This window comes from Wyeomyia smithii, chromosome 1, assembly GCF_029784165.1.
Source record: "Wyeomyia smithii strain HCP4-BCI-WySm-NY-G18 chromosome 1, ASM2978416v1, whole genome shotgun sequence".
Taxonomy (NCBI): domain Eukaryota; kingdom Metazoa; phylum Arthropoda; class Insecta; order Diptera; family Culicidae; genus Wyeomyia; species Wyeomyia smithii.
In genome coordinates this window covers 93,765,510-93,793,147 of record NC_073694.1, presented here as the reverse complement: position 1 = coordinate 93,793,147, position 27,638 = coordinate 93,765,510, and the positions used below count along the sequence as shown (strand labels likewise).

The 27,638-nt window shown below is 41.8% G+C and overlaps 1 protein-coding gene across 1 annotated transcript; it reads left to right on the top strand.

Moving 5' to 3' along the window:
- The first annotated feature begins 24,545 nt into the window (after positions 1 to 24,545).
- On the top strand, positions 24,546 to 25,751 carry LOC129716947 (TBC1 domain family member 5 homolog A-like). Its single transcript, XM_055666790.1, has 2 exons — positions 24,546 to 24,692; positions 24,804 to 25,751. Exons 1-2 carry the CDS (start codon positions 24,546 to 24,548, stop codon positions 25,749 to 25,751), a joined length of 1,095 nt encoding a protein of 364 aa, XP_055522765.1.
- Positions 25,752 to 27,638: the final 1,887 nt, after the last annotated feature.

Sequence of the window (27,638 nt, the reverse complement as noted above, 5' to 3'; positions counted from 1 at the left end):
TGAAGTGAGTGAGATCGTACATTAGAAGACACTTTTGAAGGCAATTTGAGCTTGTGCCATTCAAAGAAAAAGAGAAAAAAATTAAACACATGCAGTAAGTGACTTATTAACAATCAACACGGCCTCTACATATTGGAACATTCTGCCAGACAACTGTGAATTATCGTGTTAAGAAGGTGCCGAAGTTACGTAGTGGGAATTTTTGGTGAGATGTCGACGACGATGACCGGCTCCATACGGGTGAATGAGTCTTTTCTCTTTTTTGATACCCAGCACATTGCAAGAGCTGGAGTTGAGGTTTTTATTTTAAAAGCGGGTGTAATTTTCTTCCATAGTAACAAAAAATCAAGTTTAAATAATATTTTCACACAGAATCATGGTACGTTACAAGCACTTGAAATTTAAACGGGAGAAATTTTTTTAGGTGACGAGCAATATTTCGAATTGAATAGCTGATATATCGTTCGACGCAGTAAAATTTAGGAATTTACATTTCAGACGAAGGGAGCGATAAATTCAACCAAGTATAAGCCATTCAGGAGCTATTGACGATAGAAGAGAACGACGGGGATAAATATTTTGATTTACTGGTTCTATCAAGTCTACTTAGGTCGAAAGGCCAATTTTCATAAACAATCATATCGTGCCGCTGATGCGCTGGAGAAGATTTCATTCCACTAACGACAAGCATTGAAGCTCTCGGCACGCCCGAGCGCACGCTAGATACTTGTTTTTACCCGGCAAAATAATCAAAGCGGCAAAGCGGGAAGAAAACGGGCGGCAACACTGCTGGCATAACGAATTATAGAACGAAATCGGGCACTCGCAGAGTTGCGCACATAACTATTCAAAGTTAAAGTTCTAGCGTACGAGTGGCCATACTGCAAGTACGGAAATTAGGGGCTACGTTATCGCTAGCAAAAATGAAGAAATATGAGAAGAGCGTGAGAGCGTAACTACGAATAGCGCGCACACACGTTGCATACAAAAGCTAGTCAGTTGTACTAATTCTCGGGAACACTGTCTCTGTTTATGAATTTTGCAGTGTTATTGCGATCAGCGGTGCAGCGGTGAAATACTAAAAGGGTAAAATATACATCAATAAGAGCAACCACACACACACACACACACACACACACACACACACACACACACACACACACACACACACACACACACACACACACACACACACACACACACACACACACACACACACACACACACACACACACACACACACACACACACACACACACACACACACACACACACACACACACACACACATACATACAGAAAATGCTTAGTTCGTCGAAAGGAGTCGAGTGGTGTATGACATTCGGCCTTTGGGACCACTTTTATACCTTTGGTTTTTCTAGTGATTGCTATACCATTCTAGGAAAGAAAGGCAAAAAGAAGAAAAAACCCGCAATTTGCGATATAATATTAATTAGCTAAACAGCTGTGAAGTGAGTGAGATCATACATTAGAAGACACTTTTGAAGGCAATTTAAGCTTGTGCCATTCAAAGAAAAAGAGAAAATAAATAAACACATGCAGTAAGTGACTTATTAACAATCAACACGGCCTCTACATATTGGAACATTCTGCCAGACAACTGTGAATTATCGTGTTAAGAAGGTGCCGAAGTTACGTAGTGGGAGTTTTTGGTGAGATGTCGACGACGATGACCGGCTCCATACGGGTGAATGAGTCTTTTCTCTTTTTTGATACCCAGCACATTGCAAGAGCTGGAGTTGAGGTTTTTATTTTAAAAGCGGGTGTAATTTCCTTCCATAGTAACAAAAAATCAAGTTTAAATAATATTGCCCATAATTTTCACACAGAATCATGGTACGTTACAAGCACTAGAAATTCAAACGGGAGAAATTTTTTTAGGTGACGTGCAATATTTCGAATTGAATAGCAGTAAAATTTAGGAATTTACATTTCAGACGAAGGGAGCGATAAATTCAACCAAGCCATTCAGGAGCTATTGACGATAGAAGAGAGCGACGGAGATAACTATTTTGATTTACTGGTTCTATCAAGTCTACTTAGGTCGAAAGGCCAATTTTCATAAACAATCATATCGCGCCGCTGATGCGCTGGAGAAGATTTCATTCCACTAACGACAAGCATTGAAGCTCTCGGCACGCCCGAGTGCACGCTAGAGATTTTTTTTTACCCGACAAAATAATTAAAGCGGCAAAGCGGGAAGCAAACGGACGGCAACACTGCTGACATAACGAATTATAGAACGAAATCGGGCACTCGCAGAGTTGCGCACATAACTATTCAAAGTGAAAGTTTTAGCATACGAGCGGCCATACTGCAAGTACGGAAATTAGGGGCTACGTTATCGCTAGCAAAAATGAAGAAATATGAAAAGAGCGTGAGAGCGTAACTACGAATAGCGCGCACACACGTTGCATACAAAAGCTAGTCAGTTGTACTAATTCTCGGGAACACTGTCTCTGTTTATGAATTTTGCAGTGTTATTGCGATCAGCGGTGCAGCGGTGAAATACTAAAAGGGTAAAATATACATCAATAAGAGCAACGCGCGCAGCGATGGTGAAAAATCCAATATCTAATGTTGAAAGTTTACGTTAAAATATCATTTCATGAATAAGGAATGGCACGTTACACCATCTAATGTAAACATTTTCAATCTTTGATTAGTTTAATTACACTAAATAAAAAAGATATTTTTATGATCATTTATTTATTGTGAAAATCTAAAATTATTTATTTAATTGATAAAGATGAACGTTGAAGCTTTGACCAATTGGTTCGAACCTTTTTGTCCAGAGTTTTTGATGGCGCGACGAAGAAATTAGAGTCTGTCACGCTACGTTATCACATCTGGTTAACGGAAGCGTTAGTGATACCTAGGAAGCAGAGGAAGAAGGCTACATAAGCCTTTTATAGTCATATAGTATTTAATCCGCAGTAGGTACTTATTGTTTTTTAAGAAATATATATAAAATTTCATATTCATAATGGAGTACACGTTTCCAAAAGTAGATGCCATGCAATGCATCCCAGAATTTGATGGATCGCTAGACGAACTAGAAGCGTTCGTTTATCATCGAGCATTTTGCTCATGAGATACCAGAAGGAGTATCACACGTTCCAATGGTTTACATTATTCTATTGAAACGAAAAGGCAGAGCTGCTGCAGCAATACATAGAATTAACGCAAACGCTTGGCCACAGGTTAAGCAGAATTTATGAATGGAATTTGGGGATAATATACGCATCGAGGCAGTTATAAATCAAGTAGAAACATTGAAACAGGAAGCGAATGAGACCTTTCCTGATTATAAAAAGAGGATATTGAAAATTGAGGAGCCATTCGACTCATACAAAATTAACTGTACGAAGTCATGTATGATAGTTAGTCTTCGATTACATTTTATGGCGGGTTTGTGTGACACCGCATTGAAAGAAGCTGCACAAGGTAAACGAGCATTGAAGTTAGAAGAGCTGCTAGATGACTTAGAGGATTACTACCATGAACGTAATCATATCTCGGAAATAGAAAATAGAATACAGGGCCTAGAATGGGTCGAAAAACAGCGCGATGCGCTTAGACAATATGACAGTAACAGAAATATTTTCACAATAAATTACACAGACGCTGATAATAGCAACAGTCGTCTTGGAAGAAATGAATATTATAATTACAAAAATAGGGATAGAATAATTTACAAGCAAAACAATTATAACAATATATGTGGATCTAGCGACGGTAATCGATCCAAATACAATTATCGCACCGCCGCGTTCATACCGGCGGAACCAAGAGGACTACGCCCATGGTTGGAAATATAATTATTATGGACCAACTGATAGGATGTACAGGAATTCGTATACCCGGATGCCTCAGAAAATGCTTATGGTAGCCAAGATTAATGAAAGAAGTAATAATTTTCAAAAAGAAGATATTATGGATCCTGTTGCTCAGGGGTATTGTAACGATGATCTAGCAGAAATTTGTGAGGATGTTGACTGGCAGAAATGTACAGATGAACCCAGCAACATAGAAATATCAGATTGGGAGACCGCGTGCAATCACATAAGAGATAACAGCGCTTGTGTGGCTAAGCGAGTCTATTACGATGTCAGAGGATACTTAATTTTAACCCTACTGGCTAGGCAGAATGTCCAATTTACGTTGAACCTGATCTTAGATACAGGTGCATGTGCGAATATAATTAATGCACGCATTGTAAACCTTTTGAATGTACAGGTGGATACACAAAATGTAACCACTTTTGGGGGTATCGGCCGAAACATTGTGCGAACCTCAGGTACAATTACGTTGGATTTAATAGTCGGAGACTTCCTAATCCCGACACAATTTCGTATATTAGAGAATTTGCCGAGCGACGGATTAATCGGAGCTTCAAATAGGACATAATTTTGATTATATAGTGTTCAAAAAACATGGAAACAGAAATTCTGACGACTTGAGTCCGTGGAGCATGCCCAAAGAGGAAGTCCTCAGTCGGCTTGTTTCTGTAGCAGCCAGAAATAGAGTCATGGTGCAGAACCAACTACGAGATAATATTTTCAATGAGAATTCCATAGCCTACGTGGAACCTAGAGAAGGTTCCAACATAGAGGGAAAAGTACCCCATACGTATGAGGTGCCGAAGGACACATCTCATGACAGGGAAAATACGATAATGGCCGAATTAGATCTTAACTCGAGGCTAGATTAGGACCTATTAGAGCATAAACTGACACCAGAGTCAAAAGGAAATGCAAGAATTGAAAAACTAGGGCAAGTGCTGAATTTGGCGCACTTGCCTAAGAGAGAATTCAAGACAGTGAAGAATATGGTTGAAAGCTATGCAGATATTATCTTTTCGAAGGCGACAGGTTAACAACTACCGACGCCGCCGTACACACGATAAAAATTTCATCAGAGGTGCCTATCAATAAACGGCAATATAGGTTTTCGGAGGCCACAAAACGGCGCATTAATAAAGATATCGATGAAATGAGAGCGAGGGTATTATTAGACCCAGCACTAGTCCCTGGAATGCACCAGTGTTATGTGTACAAAGAAACAGGATGCTGACGGTAATAAGAGATACCGAATTGTGTTGAACTTAAGGTCATTGAACGAAGTTACCAAGCCGTTTGTATACCCAGTACCTCTTATAAATGAGATATTGGATAATGTTGGAGGGGCAAAATATTTCTCATCAATTGATTTAAAATCGGGTTTCTATCAAGTCTCGATCGACCGCCGAGATGCGGCTAAAATAGCGTTTTCCACTCCAAAAGGCCACTTCGAATTTACACGAATGCCGATGGGGTTAAAGAACAGTCCCTAAACATTCCAAAAGCTTATGAATACGGTTCTTTTTGAGATAGGAGAGGTGAAGGCATTTGTCTACCTCGATGATATTATAGTTTTCGGTGACACTATCACCGACCATAATGATAGCTTGCGAAAAGTATTACAAGCATTGCGTAAACATAATATAAAAATAGAACCGTCTAAGTGTCAGCTTTTGAAAAAGGAACTGGAGTATTTGGGTCATGTCGTTAATGAAGAAGGCATAAAACCCTGCAATGCAAATATTAAGGCCATTCAGAGCCTTAAGCCACCCACAAACGTGAAAGATCGTTTTTGAGAACAATAAATTCTTACGGGAAATTTATCCCCAACATCGCGGAGAAGCGCAAGCCGCTGAATGATATGTTAAAGAAAGACGCTAAATTTGTATGGGGAAAAGAATGCCAGGAAGCGTTCGAATTTCTAAGAAACGCGCTGATTACAGAGCCTGTTTTAGTCCGGCCAGATTATCAAGACACTTTTGTTATTACAACAGACGCTAGCAATTATGCTATTGGAGTCGTCCTGTCGAATGAAAAATCCATGCATCGGCCGATCGCATTCGCGAGTCGTGCACTTGTAGGTGCAGAGTAGAGATGGTCGGGTACGGGTATTTTTGCCCGAAACCCGTACCCGACGGGTTCGGGTCGGGTTTCGGGTAACACCAAAAATATTTTACGGGTTCGGGTCGGATACGGGTAATTTAAAAACCAAGGCTTCGGGTTCGGGTCGGGTCCGGGTTTGAAATATTCTCAATTGGTCGGGTACGGGTCGGGTACAGGTAATTCGATTTTCGTGCATTATGAGAATTTAATTTTAAACATTTCAAACCTAGGTGTTTTCTTAGTGTCGATAATCGGAAAGAACGGAGAAGAAATTGCCCATTCTCACTCAACGAGAGATCGGCCAATACCTATTCTGACAGTTGTCGGCAGTCTTTGCACCAAGGGAATGACATCGTGCTATCTTTTTCTAATGTGAGAGTGAATAGTTCTTCCTGCAACCGTTTTCAGTTAATTGGAATTTTTGCCGAGATTTTTTCATATCTGTCAGGAACCATGGAGCATTGTACAGTAAGGCAACTTAATACAAAGGCTGGCTGAGCAAAAAAGTGCGACAAAACTATGGTATTTTCCTAATTTTGGGGTGCTGAACACCAATCTCCATTCCATTTTTATTTGAGGTCGTCCATAAAGCACGTGACCTAATTTTTATTGATTTTGGCACTTTTCCCCTTACTTTTTTATTGAATAGAATTATATCTTCAACCACAAGCAACGCCACAGGGCGTCCTCCTCACAGAAACAAATTACGTAGCTTTGGCGCAACCCCTCAAATTACCCAATTTTGCGAAAAAAAGGTTTTTTTTTTAATTAAAACAAAATAGGTAATACACACTAACTACAAATCAACTTTAGGGCGGGGGCCTAGTGTGGTTGGTAACGTCTCCGCCAACCACGCTCGACGCCTGGGTTCGAATCCCACCGCCGACATAGGTGTTGATGGTTGTGAGGTGGCGTGATCCACTCACAACCAACCCTACTGGTCTAGATTCAATCCTAGCCGACACCGGGAGATTTTCTGAGCCGAAAAATCTCTGGGATCACGCCTTCCATCGCATGAGGAAGTAAAGCCGTTGGCGCCGGTCCGTTAATAAACGGGTCGTGAGTAAGGGTCCTGGGTGTAGAGTCGCCTCCCTGGGCGTCGGTGATTGGCCACAACAGTGGCGGAACTAGACCGACGGAAAATAAGCGAGAATAAAAAAAAATACAAATCAACTTTTTCTTTGACGCCAAAAAAAATCCAAGCTATCATTGAAGCTGCGGAGCGTTTTAAAGTAATAATTTTTTTTTTAAACATATGTTGGCGCTTACCCTACGTTGTGTAATTTTTATGTGGAAGAAGAACCAGAATTCCAATTCTGATTAGGGCGATGACGGCGGCAGCTCTGCTTCAGCGAACAACGCCTCTCAGCAGCAAAAACTAACGACGACAGCGGGCAGCAAACAGAATTCTCTACCGATAGGCGCAGCAGACCACGAAAAGGCAATTCTTCCAGTATCACAGGTAAGTATTAAACTTAGTTTCACTTTCCAGTCACCTTATTCTACTTGGTAACAGGTAAGTACAAAGAAGTAAATTTTAACTTTAGACTTTATTACAACTTTTGGCTGATGCGGATTTTATTGCGGACAGAAAGTGCGTCCGATCGCTTTTAAGGTTTAATGATGACTGATGACTGCATCTACATGAGTTGCCCGAAGGGCACAAAATCTCTTCTCCTCGCGCGCCCGGTAGCACCAAACTACCTTCGGAACGCAAACTTTCTGGCAGTGTGGCTGGTAGTTCTTCTTGCGTCAACAACATATGTCAAAAAACGTCAGTATGCCAAACTTCGAGAAGTCATAAAAAAATCAGATCTCATGATGTTGCACCCAAATTTTGGATTAAAGCCCTTGAATGTTATAGGATTAATGGAAAAATTTTATGAAAGAGCAGAAGTAAAAAAAAAAATTTCAGGCGGGTGGCCACCGATTCCCCACTGTTGAGATGTTTGGTACGAAGCAAATATGTATATGAGATATGACAGCGATAGCATAGTCTTGGTTTGCACTGAGACCAGGGATGCCGCATGTACAGAAATATCTGTGTTATACCGATATTTAGATTGAATCGATGACATCGAATCTGTACTCAAAATTAAAGGTTTTCGGCAAATGCAAATGAATTATTAAATTTTTCTCAAGTTATAAACAATATTACCTTGGACCTTATTATAATATTTAGATTTCAGTTTGCTGCGATGTTCACATAAAACTCGTCGTTTTTTTTTTTCAACTTTGCCAGACAAGCACTTTTAAAAGTGGATCCCTTCCTTATAGTGGACCATCCGCCTGGAACTCTGGGTTCATTAACATTCGTTCACATTCACACTCGGTTCTTGTCTAACTCCGACCATCATCTCGAGAAACCACATATGACAATCAGTGCATATAACGTGCGAGGTACCCAGATATTTTTCCAGGACGGGTCGGGTACGGGTCGGGTTCAAGCAATTTCGGCATTTTTTTCTTTCGGGTTCGGGTCGGGTACGGGTATTTGAAACAAACCAGACTTCGGGTTCGGGTCGGGTACGGGTTTGAAAATTTTCGATTAGTTGGGTACGAGTCGGGTACGGGTAACAAATTTCCCATACCCGACCATCTCTAGTGCAGAGACCAGGTATCATATAATAGAAAAGGCACTATTGGCAAATGTATGGGCCATAGAATACTTCAACCATCACATTTTTGGTCAAAAGTTTATCGTTTACACGGACCACAGACCACTTATAGCGATTTGGAGGCTCAAAGAGACATCTCCAACGCTGACAAGATTGAGACTGAAGTTGCAGGGTTTGGAATGCAGCATCAGGTAAAAAAAGGTAGTGAGAATATAGTCGCTGATTTTTTGTCACGTTTGTCAGATGGGACGTGTCAGGGGCAAGAAAGTTCACCTTACAGGCAGATAGCCGTGATTACGCGCCAGCAGAAACGCCTGCTAGGCCAGCAGAAGAACGCTTCAGATGAATTGAACGGCACAATACAAGATTTGAGTGCCATAGACATTGCGGACATCGCTGAGGATGAGGATGAGCAACTACTCGTCAACACTTCATATGATGACTTTTCACAGGCATTATCAAATGACCTGATACCAAGCGAGACGGTGGAAGTCTCGAAAAGAATATTGGACGAGAGGAATATCGAAGCTCGTCTTGTCATTTTAAACATTCGGACGGCGTACAGAGAACTTCAGCCACTGTATCAGCTGTCACAAGGACTGAAAGAATACGTCGAGGATGGTGTACTCAAATTGAAAGACAAGAAGGTAGGCGGTTTCATAGTAGACGGCAGCGAAAGTTCGTCAATCGATTGCCGGAAATTTTTTTCACAATTTTTAGATAGCTTCAATAAGAGCCCCGCGGCGGTAATAGCAGCCGGGGTCATTCACCTAATATCATTTAGGAAAATCAAGCAGCAGAAAGTTCTGCATATAATTCAGTTCCTAGCGGATAAGCTAGAAAACAAATAGTATTATACAATGCTAATAGCGAGCGTACTGTAATTGCACCAGATCAAGTGGAAACAATTTTAAGAGAATTTCACGATGCACCCTTAGGAGGGCACGTAGGAGCGCGACGAATGCGCCAGAGAATTGGCACACTTTTTACGTGGGCTACAATGAAACGGGATATCGAGAACTACGTTCGGCAGTGTGATTCCTGCCAAAAGAACAAAATTGAAAGATCAAACAGGATTCCGATGCAGATCATCACGACCACATCGGAGCCATTTGAGAAATTATACATGGATATCGTGGTGTTACTCGAGTCCAGTATGGGAAACCGTTATGGTCTAGTCATGCAGGATGACTTGACGAGATACCTAATTGTCGCTCCAATGGAGAATCAAGAAAGCCGGACGGTAGCCAAGACCTTCGTAGAAAATTATATTTGTGAATTCGGTGCCCCTGTAAGATTATAACAGTTTCCCCAAGAACACTGTTGCCATAAGAACACTAGCGCGAGCTTTCAACAACGTCAAACGCTTATCAGCCCTCTGGTGGGAGATAGAGAGGCTGCAATGCACGTAAAGCTTAAATCGATCGTGTGAGTTCCACACGGATCTCATTTATCTTTCCTAGTAGACGGGATGGGATCGAAAAGAAGGCAAAAATTAGCAAACCAATGGAAACTAGGATCGCCACTGCGGGATCACAAAAGACACCTGATCGGTAAATGAAATGCCTCATCTTGCATTAGCTAAAAGGAGAGGGAATCGAATTTCCGCAGCATCCAATACCTAATCCGTATTGTTTGAGGCGATCGAACAATCAGATCAAATGTGATCTTGTTAAATCCTTGGGATTATTCGGGTGAATACCGTCAACCACGCTGCAAGCTCACGCGAGAAGTTGAGTGTACGCGCAGTGCGCTTAGTATAACAAGTCAAACTTTGTACCCGAATTCCGGCCAAAAAAATAGGCCTAGCGTGAAAAACCTAATCAATATAAAGTGAGTTTGTTAAATGATAAAAGTTAGTGACTAAACCTAATTTAATTTCTTGATAAAATACGTCAAACGGTTAAAACTTATTAACTAATTAAAAGTTCTAAAATAAAAGTGTTTAGCGTCAGGTGAGCTTAATCTATTGGCAATAACTCTAGTGACTAGAATTAGTACGGCAAAAGCGTCTAATTTGGTTGTAACGTTGAACAGGAATAAACCCACCGTTCAACGTGGGAGCAGATGCGGATTGCCAACCTTACCCGAGTGCAAGTACCACGTGCCACGAGACGAGGAAAACCCCATCAACAAATTGTGACACGGGTGCGTCCTAACAGATCTCCTCGCCCGTTTTCACACGGCGACGCGAACCATCGAAGCACGTTTTCTTCTCCCGTTGAGAACCGCCCGCTAGACATTCAGGAAAAGAGACCGCTTTCATACGATCGAAACGATCGTCGCCCACGCGGTGAGAGCCCGTGCAACGCACGCGTGTGATATACTTCGACATCGCCAAACGCAAGGCTGCGATCGACCAGCCGTTCGAGATGGTTTGTACACTGACCGCAGGTTCCGGTACTCAGAGGTAGACTTAGAATAAGCACCTATTGTAAATATTCTAGAATTAGTAGTTGAGAGTGACGTCATTGATAGGCCGGCGAACATGTGTTGAATATAAGAGAAAATGTATAAGGCCTGTTTGAATCTAAAGTTGTGTTCTCTTGTTCGCCGAAGTTGACGCTTTCACTCTGGGTTTTTTAGATTTTTTGGGAATTTCGGATATCGCATTGTAGCTGGGATTGGTTCCCCTCTTTTGTTTCTTAGAATAACTATTAACATCCCATTGCTTCCGCTGGGAAAGCCAAATTGGATTCGAGTGTTAGAACATTAAACCCGCCCGTGACAGAGAGTCTCTAGCCGAGCCCTCAGACCTTGCATCAGCAGCCTCTCACCCGTGAGAGTGGCGCTAAAGCTGCTGACTGTTAAAAAGAGATTCGTTACACCCCGTTGGAACTAGTCACAGACAACGGCGCAAATTTTGCGAGCTCACTGATGAAAGAGGTGTGCAAAATTTTAAAAATTAAGAAAATTACTGCTAGCCCGTATCATCCACAGGCTAACTTGGTAGAGAGATCGAACCACGAGTTAAAAACGTATTTGAGACAATTTATTGGCGGAAATCCGCACACGTGGGACGAGTTGTTACCGTTTTTCAAGTTTGAATACAATACATTAGTTAACTCTTCCACAGGATATACGCCGTTCGAATTATTGTACGGACGGATAGCTCGAATCTCGACTTCGATCTATAAGCGAAACGGAGTGGAAAAGATGACATATGACGCATACACACATGAAATGAAGAAAATATTTTTCGATTTACATGCCAACCTGAAAACGAATAAAGAGAACCGCAAACAAATTTACGACAGATCATCAAATGATTACAAACCCATGTGGGGTGAACAAGTATTAGTGAAGGCCGTAACGACTGGTGCAGGCCAAAAGCTTCAGAACATATGGAGGGGACCATATGAAGTAGTGGACATTCCAAGCGAATTGACCACAGTAATTAGACACGGCAATCGTTGAGAAAATGTTCATAATAACCGGCTTAAGCGTTATTATCACTGATTATATGAACTTAAACTATGCTTCCGAGGTTAACGGACAGAATATATTTAATGGAATACGATATTGTATGGCATAAGTTATAATAGCAAGCACCTGAAGCTGTATGAAAAGTAAGGAGGAAGTAAAATATAGGCGCGAAGAAATACGAAAAGTCGCCGAAAAAGATGAATGATTTTATTGACGGGAGTCAATAGGCAGAACCAAACGGAAAAAAGTATAACAAACGGAAAAAAGTATAACAAAGTAAAGGCGTGAAGAAATAGAAAAAGTCGCCGGAAATATCAAGAGCCTTTCAATGACAGGAATCAAAAGGCGTGACAGGGTTTAAAGAAGTAAAGGCGTGAAGAAATATGAAAGGTCGCCGAAAGAGATATATAGCCTTTGAGGATAGCGGTCAAATGGCATAACACAGTTGGAAAAATCAAAATACGAATGAAGTTAAATAAACAAAAAACTTGGGGAATTTAAATGACTAGAATGACCTGGAAGTTTGTAATGGAAGAAAGAGTTAAGAGAATTTAGAACAACATTTGTCTTTTTTTGTAAAATGCAAATGTTGAGATGGGAAAAAATTATGTAGTGAACAAAAGACCTCATGAAAACGAGATTGGAATAATTTAAAATAGCTAATGGCCCAATAAGAAATAGAAGAAGAAAATCGATTGATGATGTATTGGGAAATTTTGTGTGATGGAGATAACTTGAATGACGGAAAACAATAAAACTAGGAGAGACTTTGGACAAGAAGGGGTAAACCTTACGGACAAGGAGACTGCTAACTTTAGGAGATTCAGACTATTCTAACTTAGTTAAGGACGAGCGAATGTAGACAACGGGGGTGGTTACCCAGAATGATTGACGGGAGTGCAAATTGAGTGAAAGGAAAACAAGGGAATAACCGGCCAAGGATGATTGAGTGTGCGAGTTTTCGTTTGCTAACCTTCTTATCTTTCAGGAATCTCTAAAGCGGGCGGTCGCACCTTCGGACGGAAGGGGGAGAGGTATTATGCAGGCAACTGCATACTGAGGTGAAGTGTAAGTAATGTAAGTACGACAGTAGAAAGTGACGATACGTTTGCAAAGACTACGGATTTAAGAAAAGAGAGATTCAAAAGTTTAATAAAGTAGTCGAAAAAGTGACAATGCATTTTTATTGCAAATAGAAGATGATATGAGGTGTTAAGAAGACGCCAGGAATTAGAAAAATTAGAAATTAGAAAATTGTATATGAAGACAGAGGAAAAAACGATGAATATTTAATCAAGACGGTTTGTACAATGAAAACATTTATTTATGAAATAGACAGAAAATACCTGACAAAGGGATAGAAAAGATTGAACCGATGCGGTTGGTTCGATGAAAACATGACGAAAAAAAGATAGAGAGACGAAAGAATAATATAGCATATGGAAACAGATTTATTTTAATAAAAAAATGTTATTAGGTGAAGGAGGAAAATATTTGAAGAGGAAGCAAGATGAAGAAAATATGTAACCAAAGTAAAGCAACTTAATAAAATTGAAGAAAGTTATTTGAAGAACATAAAAACATTTGATGAAAAAAAGGTAATAATGGGCCACAAGACAAGTTAAACTGATATTTTAACGCGGAAAGTAGAAAGCCTATTACAGATAAGTGGATTGATATGTGTCGAAATGATTTTCAGTGTAAAAAAAAACACCAAATATCAAAGTTAGAAAGTGCATAATGAAAAAAAAGTAAACAATGCACATTTGAATGTTATGTTTGTAAAATCGGATAAATCAAATACTAAAAATGATGTACATCTTAGTAGGGGAACAGAAACCGAATTTTGTTATCCGAAAATAAGAAAAATACGGGCCTAGATTGTTAGTAGAAACCTAGGGTAGACAATAGAATGCAAGAAGCCCGTACGCGAGTGAACAGTAATTTTAAACAGCAAGTGGAAAAAGTAACGAAACCAAAAAAAGAATAGATGAAATAATGGCAAAAAATAATGCACCACTTGCTAAGTAGGGCAACTACCATCTAAGAATTTGTGATGAGCAAGGGCCCCGATCATCGAAGATGACCGAGGTGATTACAACAAATGCTGAGATGGGGCATACCATGATGCCCAGTATAGCGCGAAAAAAAAAGCAGACGGATGCGAGGGGAGTTGAACGGCTGGTGTCTATGGCCGATGGAGGTGAAGCCAAAACGATATTACCAAGAGGAGACGAGCAGCATCCAGTTTTCGACCCCTGAAGAGGCCACATGTACAACAGAACTCAACCAATGCGGCTCATGGTCGAGCCAGAATCGAGACTTCAGACGAATACATCAAACTACACATCGAAGGGCGTAATAATTTGTTCTAAATATATATTACTCATTGAGAGCTATTGACTTCTACAAATAAGGATTCGAGGTCAAAGCCAAACAAGCAAAATGACGCTTCAAAAGTTTGCTCTTGTTCTTTCCGCACTACGATTTGAAAGTGTGCGCACATATGTTAGCGGGTAATTGGACTCGCACAGGCAGTTAAGGATGATAAACCAAGTGACTGCATTATGCAACAGAGCCGGTGGCAATCGCAAATCTTTTCGCCACATGGCGCGTAACAATACTATAAGCCAAACAAAAATACTGCCGATCTATGTCAAAGGGACACGGCTAACCCAACATTGAAGTTCAACAACAAACTCTGAACAATCGTAAAACAACCAGCTGAACTGCAGCCCTAAATTAAAGTGCAATGGTAACCATTGAACTATTGCAAATAACCCGATGAAGCCTCAAAGATGAGTTCGCGAGGATGACACCACATCCAACCGATGAGAATCTGTACTTCCAGACGCACCCTCCCGTTTCAAACCCCCTGTAACCCGGCGCTTGAACATGACAGCCAAGCAGCGGATACTTTCAAGACGCAGCGCACCAGACGAGCGAACGTTTTGTTAACTTTATATGAAGAAATGTCATGTCCGATATTGTTCATTTATGTAGAAACGATATGTAGCACCATTGTACTTGATTGAATTTTACGTGCCGAAAAAAGAAGGCATATTATATAAGAACGAATATGTACATAGTTTCATGAAAACGCGAAAATAATTGTAATAAAAAAAGCACACCTAGCAGCCGTCCGAACGGACCATGTGACCATTGTCTCTTCTAGATAATGGCCAACTAGGCGTGGTGGCAGATGTGACGTCACACCCCGCTCAGAAAATACCTTACGTTCCGTCACGTAGGATTTTGTCATACGGTACATTTTAGCTTAGTCCGAATGAAAGTAAGCCTTCTGTTGAATGAAATGAAAAACAGGAAGAGTTTAAAACCGGGACACGACCGTCTGTCGTCCCCTAAAACAAGATCATTTGTAAAGAAAGCAGGAAAAATCTAGAAGAAAAGACCGCGAACGGTTCGACTAAGCAAACGTTGGCGAAACATTTGGTTTCCTTGACAGAAGACCGCGAACGGCTCTTTCAACATGCTAGGTAACAAAGTATCAACAGATTATGCAATAGGTGGCATAGAACATCGCGCAGCCTTCTGCCGTGCCACAGTCACGCCAGCTCAAATAAAATAAACAGTTTGTGTTGTAAGCAAAACAGAAGCCGCACGGCGACAATACACTCGCGTGTGCTCTATCGTACATGCAGTACTAAATCAGGTTAAGAGCTTAGTAAGGTAAACAGAGAGTGGACTCTCACTCTGAGTTACCTGTAGGGTACATATAAGTAATGTTGTACAAAAGTAAAAGTTAGTTAGTCCACGCTAAACTCGTGTTTTAATTCCGCGCCAACTGTGCGTACAGGATTTGTCAGAAAGTCCTGGTGGAGGTAGGATACAGCCTCTACACATGTCCAGCCCACTGAAGCCTGCCCCGCTGTATTACCTTTACTATATCAGCATGTTTGTATACCTGGTACAACTCGTGATTCATGCGCCTGCGTCACACTCCATCTTCCAGTTTACCGCCAAGTATCGATCGCAGAACCTTACGCTCAAAAACTCCGAGCACTCGTCGATCAGCTTACTCAGCGTCCATGCTTCATGTCCGTAAAGGGCCACCTTGAGTATCAGCGTCCTATACAGCGCTAGTTTTGTGCGAGTTTGCAAACTACGGGACCTTAACTGGATACATAGTCCGTAGAAGACACTGTTCGCAGCTGCAACTCGTCGTTTCACTTCACGGCTCATATCGTTGTCACATGTCACAAGTGTATTAAGGTAAACGAATTCGTCAACCACTTCAAATCGTTCTCCATCTATCTCCACCTCAGCACCAACACCACGGGGACTTCCACGCTCCACGCTTCAGAAACAATATAAAATATAATTTTAATGTTATTGTTCGTGACAAAATATTTCAAATAGGAACATTGTTCTACTAAAGAATAGTTGGTCATGTTCCCTTTCTTTCGTGTTTTTATAATTTCACTTGTAACTTGTCCACTAAAGAAAGTAGTCCATCTATGGCAGTTCTACCCTATCCAAATAAGTTGTTTATAAAGACCTATTCAAAACATGTACTTCGCGCATACTTAACAAAGTGCGTTCAGTGTGCGCTGCGTGACAAGCAGCGCTTGCTGCTACATCGATTGTGCGGCGCGCGTTGGAAATGTTAAAATTCGGTATAGAAAATTGGCTCAATATTGGGTGTTATTTAGTCATTTTAGGCTGTTTTCCAGACACCGGAACTCGCCATTTTACAATTCAAAATGTTGTCTGAGGTCGATTTGTGGCTTCAGTGCATTATAACATTTCCGGAAATTCGCATGTTGGGTGGACATTTTGAATTGTTAGATGGCGACTTCCGGTGTCTTGTAAACAGCCGAAATGACCAAATACCACCCAATATGAGCGTTTCTTTAACCAGAATGACGCACGGAAGCCAGAAATTGTTCCTAAATGCCATTTTGAAATCCTAGATGGCGACTTCCGGTTTCCGAAGAACAGTGGCAAATGACCAAATACCACCCAATATGGGTATTTCTGGAATTGTTATCAAGCACTGAATTCACAAATCGACCCATCAACCTCAGATAACATTTTGAATTGTAAGATGGCGACTTCCGGTGTCTAGAAAACATCCGATAATGACCAAATACCACCCAATTTTAGTGTTTATTCAACCAGATTGACGCTCAGAGGCCAGAAATTGTTTCCAAATGCAAATTTGAAATCCAAGATGGCGACTTCCAGTTTCTGAAAAACAGCGGCAAATGACCAAATACCACCAAATATGGGTATTTCCGGAATTGTTATGATGCACTGAAGCCACAAGCCACAAGATGGCGACTTCCGGTTTCTGAATAACGGAGGTAAATTACCAAATACCACCCAATATGGGTATTTCCGGAATTGCTATAATGCACTGAAGCCACAAATCGACCTCAGACAACATTTTAAATGGTAAGATGGCGACCTCCGGTGTCCAGAAAACAATGAATATGAGTAAAACGGCCAAAAATCGCCGATTTCCATACAATATAAGTATCTTCGGAACAAGAATGATACACAAGAGCTAGAATCGACCACAGACACCATTTTGAATTCGAAGATGGTGACAACCGGTTTCTGAAAAACAACCGAAAATGACCAATTAACACCCAAAATGGGTGTTTCTCATCTCAAACCAGAATGACGCTCAGGGGCCAGAAATTGTCTCCAAATGCTATTTTAAAATCCAAGATGGCGACTTGCTATATATATATATATATATATATATATATATATATATATATATATATATATATATATATATATATATATATATATATATATATATATATATATATATATATATATATATATATATATATATAAATAGATATATATATATATATATATATATATATATATATATATATATAGTATATATATATATATATATATATATATATATATATAAATAGATATATATATATATATATATATATATATATATATATATATATATACATAGATATATATATATATATATATATATATATTATTATATATATATATATATATATATATATATATATATATATATATATATATATATATATATATATATATTTATATATTTATATATATATATATATATATATATATATATATATATATATATATATATATATATATTTTTTTTTTTTTGTTTCAGGTGAAGGGGAAATTTGCATCCAAACCCCTGAGGTGACCAACCTCAAGGAGTGTGGGGTTGGTTTGAATCAGTGACCGGACCCACTAAAACCCCTTCAGTCTCCAGCCCATAATACTCCCCGGGACCACCGCTAGGTATTGCTTCGGGGAGCGGCTTTTGTGCTCTGTGCACCCTCTTGGTTCTTTAGGTCTTTTTGCTAACTTAGCTAACTAACCTGGAGACTGGCCGTTAGCTAACACTGGCGTGTCGGTGGTCAACCTGTCGCCTGTTTTGCAATTCTAAAACTATTTGAGAGGCGGCTGTACAAACCGCCCTCCAAATGTTTGGTTTTTTACACATCCTCCGAACTAGGTTGTCCGGAGTGGTGTCTGGCCCGCTCACTACCATCATGTCGCTCCGCGCATGCACAAAACGAGGGCACACGAAGAAGACATGCTCAGCAGTCTCTTCCTCATCCGCTCACTCGGGACACATGGGGGACCCCGCATGCCCGAATCTGTGTAGATACTGCCTAAAGCAACCATGGCCTGACAGAATCTGTGTCAGATGGAAGTTCACTTCTCCATGGCGCCTCCCGACCCATCCGGATACATCCGGAATAAGTCGATGCGTCCATCTACCCTTCGCGGAATTGGACCACTCCAGCTGCCATCTGATCATCGAGAATGATCTTCTGGTACCTCGTATGCCTCTTGTGTCACGTTGATCGAAGCATTCTACGTCCTCCTTAATGGCTATGCTGATAGGCATCATGCCGGACAGGACGCAGATTGCGTCGTATGACACAGTTCGATACGCGCTCGCAACCCTCAGGCACATGAGCCTGTAGGTACTTTCCAACTTACTCCGATGTTTACTAGTACCTAGTGCTTTGGACCACACTGGCCCGCCGTATCTCAGTATGGACGGAGTCACGCTAGCTAGAAGTTTCCGCTTGCTGCCGTACACTGCTGAGCTATTGGACATCATGCGAGATAATGCTGCAATAGCCATTGAAGCCCTCTTACAGGCATATTCGACATGGCTCCCGAAGGCGAGCTTGTTATCGATCATCACCCCCAGCAGCTTCAGGGAGCGCTTAGAGGCGATGGTGCAATTCCCGACACTGATCAACGCCTGTTGCTTCGACTTACGGTTATTGACAACTGAAATCTCCGTCTTATGATGCGCCAGCTCCAGCTTTTTGGAGCGCATCCACTCCTCGACGACGCTTATAGAGTGCGAAGCCGTCAACTCAACCTCCTCGATCGACTCGCCGTAGACCTCAAGTGTGATGTCATCCGCAAATCCAACGATCACAACCCCTTGGGGGAGCTTTAGTTTCAGCACTTCATCGTACATGATATTCCACAGTACCGGGCCCAGGATGGAACCTTGTGGAACCCCTGCGGTAATTGGGACACATTTTTGACCCTCGTTGTGCTGTAAACTAGCACACGATTCTGGAAGTAATTTTCCAGAATCCTGTACAAAGACACCGGAATGTCTAGTTTCCAAAGCGAGTGGGCTATGGAATCCCAGCTAACACTATTGAACGCATTTTTCACGTCCAACGTGACGATTGCGCAATAGCGAATGCCCCATCTTTTACGCTGGAGTGCTACCTCTGCTGTTTTGCTGACGGACAGAATAGCATCCACCGTAGACTTGCCTTTTCGGAAGCCGAACTGGTTACTCGACAGACCGTTTGCACTTTCGGTGTACCTAACCTGTCTATTGAGAATAACCTTCTCGAGCACCTTACCCGCCGTATCGAGCAGACATATCGGTCTGTATGCCGACGGGTCACCAGGTGGTTTCCCTGTCTTCGGCAATAAGACCAGCTTCTGTCGCTTCCATCTCTCTGGGAATGTACAGTCATCCAGTCACTTCTGCATGACTTCCCGGAATAGTCTTGAGGCCTCTTTGATGGCCTTCTTCACAGCCAGATTCGGAATCCCATCCAATCCCGGTGCCTTGCTCACCTTCAGGGAGTTGGCGATCGCGATGAGTTCCTCATTCGTAACCGTTTCCGCCTCCTCTGCCTCGGCACGGCTAACGCCGTCACTCATATATTGGGTGTTCGGCAGGTTGGCCGACCACCTCTGGTCTGAGTTTGAGATACTGGAACGTCGGTGAAGTGGCTCGCCAGCCGGAGACCAAGGATTTGGCTCGTGGCGTGGAAAGAGTCCCTCTATGATCTGCTCAAGCATCGCTGGTGATTTTTCTGCGGGCGCCATCGCACCCTTAGTCTTGGCCATCACCATCCTATAGGCGTTACCCAAGGGTTAGTGTTGGCACTAGCGCACAGTCTTTCGAAGCACACACGTTTACTAGCTTTTATTGCTCTCTTAAGCGCCGCTCTTGCGGAACTGAATGCCCCTCCACGATCTTCCCTTTCTTCGTCGGTTCGCGCACGTTGAATCCTTCATCTCGCTTGAAGACACGCTCTGCGGAGGTCCGCTATCGCGTCGGTCCACCAGTAGACTGGTAGCCTTCCATGCCTAGGCTGGCGGTTCCTAGGCATAGTGGCGTCGCACGCCCGCGAAAGCATGGCAACAAGTTGATCAGCGCTCAGGTTACGAGTTCTGCTCGCCTCGTGTTCTCGTCTAATTGCTTTCGCAAAAACCTCTTCGTTGAAGTGTGATATCCTCCACCCGCGAGGAGCTGGAGTGTTAATTCTACTCGCCACATGCGGTCTCGTTTTACAGTCTACGCTATAGCAGACCGCCAGATGGTCGCTATGAGTGTAGCCATCGTCTACCCTCCAGTTCGTGATCAATCCTGGACTACAGAATGTCACATCGATGATCGACTCCGCGCCGTTTCTACTGAAGGTGCTCTTCAAGCCGACGTTGGCCAGATCTATGTTGAGCTTCGCCAAAGCCTCCAACAAGATCCGGCCTCTCTGGTTTGTGCGTCGACTTCCCCACTCAGTTGCCCATGCGTTGAAGTCGCCCGCCACTACCAACGGTGATAGACCGATCAGCTCCCCGGTGGCTCGGTCGATCATCCTTGCGAACTGCTCGGTAGACCAACGAGGCGGAGCATAGCAGCTGCAGTAGTACACTCCGTTCGGCTTGGCAACCGCGTATCTTCGTTTGAAGTTGACACTATCTCTTGAACCGGGAACCTGCTCGTCGTCCATATTGCCGCCATACCGGACCCGTCCGAAATCCAGTTACCGTTTCCGGAAGGAATTCGGTAGGGGTCCGAGATTATGGCGATGTCCGACAACGACTCAGTGACTGCTTGGTATAGCAGTTGCTGAGCCGCGAAGCAGTGGTTCAAATTTAGCTGTGTCACTCTCACGCCCGTGGCTTGCTAGTCGGCTTACCGGCCGTGCACCTCGGGCTTCTCATTATGTGCTTTGCGTCACGCTTCCCGGCGCACGCCAAGCACTTCGGGGGCTCTCCGCAGTCTTTGCTTTTGTGGCCTGCAGCACCGCACCGCCTGCATAGGGAGCTCCTGTCAGGCCCCTTGCAGCTAAAGGACTTGTGTCCTTGTTCGAAGCATCGAAAGCAGACCTCCGGCGGCTGGTAGATGCTGAGTGGGCACATTGACCAGCCCACTTTGAGCCTCGCTACCTTTAGCGCCTGGTTTGCGTCTACTGACGGAAGCCTGACAGTGGCGGTCTGGGTTCCTACTGGGCCTTTGCGCAGTCGAACTGCCTCTGGTGCCACAACCACTTCGCACTGCTCCTTGAGGGCATCCACGACTTCGCATGCCTCGGTGACTTCGTCCAGGTATTTAAGTTGTAGGGTTACCTGCGACGTGAGTGCCCGAACCTGCACTCTATCTCCAAGCGCCTCTTGGGCCAATGCCCGATAGGCTGGGCCCTTGTTTCTGGCTTCTTTGCGGAGCTCGACGATCATTTCTCCCTTGCGGGATCGGCGGATGCTACGCACATCTGCCCCCAGATCTTTGAGCTTCGCATCGCCTCTCATTGCCTCAAGGACTTCCGAGTACTTTGACCCTTCTGTCTTAAGGATGAGTGAACAGGCCTTCCAAGAAATTAATAAGCATTTCTCTCATAAACTCTTGCATTACATTCCCATGGACAGGAATATTCTTGTCCATGCATGTTTCTTGAATTAGGAATAAATCGCGACATTCCGTTCTCACAGACAGGTTCTGAAATAATAGCCGCGCATGTATGATTAATAAGCATTTCTTAAAGCACTCAGCAATTCTACTAATTTCAAGAGAACGATACTTTATCATTTTTTTTCTATAGCATTCGAAGTCGAAATGCGACGCTCCGTTTCCGATGAGAACGAAACGATGACGGCCACATGGCAAATAACCTAAAATAATAATAATAATAATGAATACCGAACGATTTTCGATTGAGTAAGTGACGCCTGTCCGCGAGTAAATTGAGCGAGACGGAAGATACAAATGCATAACTAACTAATTAAAAGTGTTAGGATTAACAAGGACAGGACGAAGAATCGGACAAGAGAATTGTTTCTCTCCGACTCTTTTTGGTAGGGTAGAATTAAGTTTGAAGTTAATTAATAAAACATTCGATTTCCAAAGTAGAATCAGTGCGGATGTTTTAATTCCCTGCACTTATAGGGACTCTTCGTGCTTATCACAAGTCCCTGGCAAAGCTAAGTCTTTGCATTTTATGGTGTCAGAAGTGGGGTGTAACCACTCTCTGAAGTTAATCTCAGTTCACATAACATTTATTTGACACGGCACAATACAAATTAATGTTTTACGGAGCCAATTACGTTTATTATCAGTTGTTCAACAATTAGTTATGTCAGTTATTCAATCAACAATCAGTTATTCAATCAATTGTTATTATGTGTGCGCGTTGAGTGTTCTGTGTTTGAATAATAGTGATCAGTGGTTGACGAACAAACAAATAAAAAAATTATAAACTGAGTGACATTCCTAAGTGACAAAAAGATGACGCAGCTAATTTGGTGAGTACTTTAAACGTTTTGCTTTTGCTTGGTTTGAATTTATCACTAGCAGCCTTCTTGTCCGTGGCATGTTAGAGAAATCTTACGCGCGAACATTCCGACGAGTGTTTGCTGGCATATTTCGTAGAATTATTCCTCGCACCGCGGTAACTAAACCAACAAAGCACCCGCCGTACGGCAAGTGCAAGTGTACCTACGTTTATGCAGCGTCAGCTGTTGTAACGTTGTACGGCCGTGAATGTTTTTCATGATTTTCAGATTATTTATGAAACATTTGAAACACTAATATTAGATAATTTTATTAAAACCGCACGGCAGATTCAATTTTTCTTGGTTTTTGGTTTGCTAACAGCGGTTGGCCAGCGGCAGCGGTATTGATTTTCGGCAGTTTTCATTTTTTTCATGATTGATCAGTCAATTACATTGAGCAGCTTGCTTTTAAAAAACTAATTGCTTGCATTTAATACTAACCCTTTTTTTTGACATTATATTATACTGCTTTTTTTTTAAATAAAACGACACCGCTTGCAGTTAGTGTCGAATCTTATAAACCGTACTAATAGCACAGCGGCAAGCCCGGACCATCCATAAGCGACCCGCTAAAATATCACAGATAGGCGCGAATACTAGCACAAATCTAAATAACCGATAAATCAAATTAAACAAAAAACCTGAATATTGAGGAAAAAATTTTAAATTCTAGATGCATTTTGTTTTTCTTTCTTAATTTTTTTAGGATACCAGAACGTTTGTTCGAATGTTATTTCGCTTTCATATGCATTTTCTTTTAATTGCACGGATACTATATCATTTTGAGTGGGTTTCCGCTCGTTCGAGTGTATTGAACTTCGTTCATATTGGTGAATCAGGTCCGCAAGGCAAAGGGGCATAGGAAATTTTCCCGAGTGATTTTGTTTCATTTTCTTTTTTTTTACAATAACAACTATAATAGCAAACAGATGCGCTATTAACCATAACATTATTAATGACCGACCGAGTGATTCAATTGCGCGGACGTGAGATTAGGTTTACTGAACCGGCATTTGACGCCGTGCGTAGGAACCGATTTTACAAAGGATTGCAAAGGAGATCAAATTCAGTCACTGATACTGATTTTCTCACCCTTAATCAATCACGGATTCAAAGAACCGTACCGTCAGCTTTCATTAACGCAGAATTAAGAGCACCAAGTTTGGTAAGCAGTTCACGCACCAACCAAGTGCTATCGTCAACACGATTTGGCGAGACAGAGGAGGCAGAGATCTCTAGAGACCAGCAAAGATTAATTTACGTAAGAAATAGTTTAGGAAATTTTGACAGCGGGTCAGATAGCAGTGACGAGGACCCAAACGAGACAGCAGCTCAGGAACAATTACAAGTACTAAAACAAAGCTTTCTAGAAGCGAGTCGAGAATTTGAGGAGACACTTAGAAAACTCAAATTTGGCGAAAACATCCCAGACGATATGGCTTATGAATTTCCAAAAGCCGATGCATTGCAATGCATCCCCGAAATTAATGGGTCTAAGGACGAGCTAGAGGCGTTCCTCTACCACGTTCAACATTTCGCAGACGAGATTCCCGAGAATGAACCTCAGACTGCATTAATATATGTAGTTTTATTAAAATTAAAAGGCAAGGCTGCAGCAGCATTGCCATGAATTAGGGCAGTAACCTGGCCAGCAGTCAAGCGAAATCTGATAAAAGAATTCGGGACTGTGCAGGCGATAGAAGTTGTGATAGAGCAAATTGAGACGTTACGACAGGTGCCAAACGAAGAATTTAACTCATACAAAAGACGCGCTTCAGATATAAAAGAATTATTAGATGTATATGAAGACGGTGGAGGTAGCTCCGCCATGGAAAAAAGTCTCCGATTGCACTTCATAGGAGGTTTAAGAAATAATCACTTGAAACAGATGGCCCGTGGCAAGCGAAATTTGAGCTTGGATGGACTTATGGAATTTTTAGAAGAACAGTGTGAGGAATGTGAGCAGCTCGCTGACATAGAAAACAGAATGCGTGGTCTCGATTTACTCGAGCGGCAGCAAGGCGCGCAAGGAAGACGGTGGCAATCTAGCCCGCCGAACAATAACGCTCGCCAAAGAGAAAATTCGAATGGTAATAGACCTTATCAAAACAATTTCAATAGCCAGAACAATAACAATCAACGGCGAGACAATAATTTTCGCCGCGAAAATTATCAAGGGGCTAATTACGCAACAAATGCTCGCGATAACGGTGGGCGACAAAATTTTGAAAATAATGAGCGTTCTTGGAGACAAAATTCAGAAAATTATCCAGGACCGCCACCGGCAAATAGAAATAACAGAAATCAAAATAGAGACGGCCCGAGGTATGACAATTACGACCAAAATAATCAGAAAAACAACAACTATTCTCGAGACAATCAAAGACAAAATAATGGGTGGAACCGCAACACACGCGGGTCGCCACCGTGGAACGGGATAGTTAACAATCGCGCGTCACAGGATTGGCGATACGAGCCAGGGTACGCATCAAATCGGGAACATAATAATAGCAACAATGTGAATGGTCCCAGAGCAGGAACATCTGGTAGCAATAATTACCATACTAACAGTCACGGCTACAATGGCGGTTATAATCAGTCAGGCCAATATTATAATCAACATCAGCAACCAAAAAACTAAATAGTGGGGGCCTCGTCAGCAATGCAAACCGAGCGCCCCAAAGAGCATTAGGAATAAGTAATTTTAATAAGATTGACACCAGACTACAAAGTCATGGTATCATGGATCCATTCGCGAAAGAATATTTTAATGATGATTTTGCAGAAATATGCGAGAATGTTGACTGGCGGAGATGTACCAATGAACCCAGCAACATAGAAATTTCCGACAGGGAGACAGCGTGTAACCACATACGAGACAATAGTGTCTGTGTGGTTAAACGAATTTATTTTGATGTCAGCCGACACCTTATGATTAAATTGCTGGCACGGCAAAATGTGCAGCAAACATTAAATTTTATCCTAGATACGGGCGCATGTGCGAATATGTTGAGTGCACATGTAGTAAGACGATTCAATGTATCAATTAACACGCGAAACACTAATACTTTTGAGGGTATCGGACGTGAAGTCGTAAAGACTTTAGGAACCGTCATCCTAGATTTAATCGTCGGAGATTTTCTAATCCCGACCGAATTTCACATATTAAATGATTTGCCATCTGACGGAATAATCGGCGTTGAATTTTTGAAGAAGCATACCCTACAAGTAGGAAATAATTTCGATTACATCGTTTTCAAAAAGTATGGAAATACAGGTCCAGACGATATGAGCCCATGGAGCGTGCCAAAGGAAGAAGTCCTTAGCCGGCATGTTTATTTAGCAGCTCGAAATAGGGTGCTAGTACAAAATAAATTGCGAGACATTTTCACTATAGACGGAGAGAAATCAATTGAATCAAACGACATGAGTTGTGAAGAGCACCTCACCTGCCGTGACGAAATACCAGAAGACAATGTATTAAATTCAGAGAACATACTAATGCGCGAAGTAAACCGAGACTCAAGGCTCGATTGTGACCTTTTGGAGCACAAGTTGACACCGGAGTCAAGAGGCATGGAACGTATCAGAAAATTACGACAGGTGTTAGACTTAGCCCATTTATCTGACTCAGAATTCGAAATAATCAAAACAATTGTGGAAAATTATGCATATGTTTTCTTTTTTGAGGGCGACAGGCTATTACTGACGCCGCGACACATAGGATTGAAACTTCATCTGAGATTCCAATTAATAAGCGGCAATACCGATTTCCTGAGGCTACGAAAAGGCACATAAATAAAGAAATCGAAGAAATGAAGGCGCAAGGCATAATAAAACCTAGCACAAGTCCTTGGAATGCACCGGTACTATGCGTACCAAAAAAAAAAAAACAGATGCCAACGGCAACAAAAAGTATCGCATCGTGGTTGATTTTAGAGCTTTGAATGAGGTGACTAAACCTTTTGTATATCCGATACCGCTTATCAACGAGATATTGGATAATGTGGGGAAAGCGAAATATTTTTCTCCCATCGATTTAAAATCGGGCTTTTATCAAGTCCCAATAGACCGCCGTGATGCGGCAAAAACGGCTTTTTCTACGCCAAAAGGCCATTTTGAATTTACGCGAATGCCAATGGGGTTGAAGAACAGTCCTTCAACTTTTCAAAAGCTAATGAATACTGTTTCGTTTGAGATCGGGGATGTAAAAGCATTTGTCTACCTCGATGATATTATAGTTTTTGGCGACACAATCGCCGATCACAATGTTAATCTGCGTAAGATACTGCAAGCATTGCGTAAACATAATTTGAAAATTGAACCATCGAAATGCCAATTTCTAAAGAGAGAAATAGAATATTTGGGTCATGTTATTAATGAAAACGGCATTAAGCCCACAAATGCAAATATACAGGCCATACAAAAACTTAAGCCGCCCACTAACGTAAAAGGTATAAGATCGTTCTTGGGCACAGTAAATTTTTACGGTAAATTTATCCCTAACATCGCGGAAAAACGCAAACCG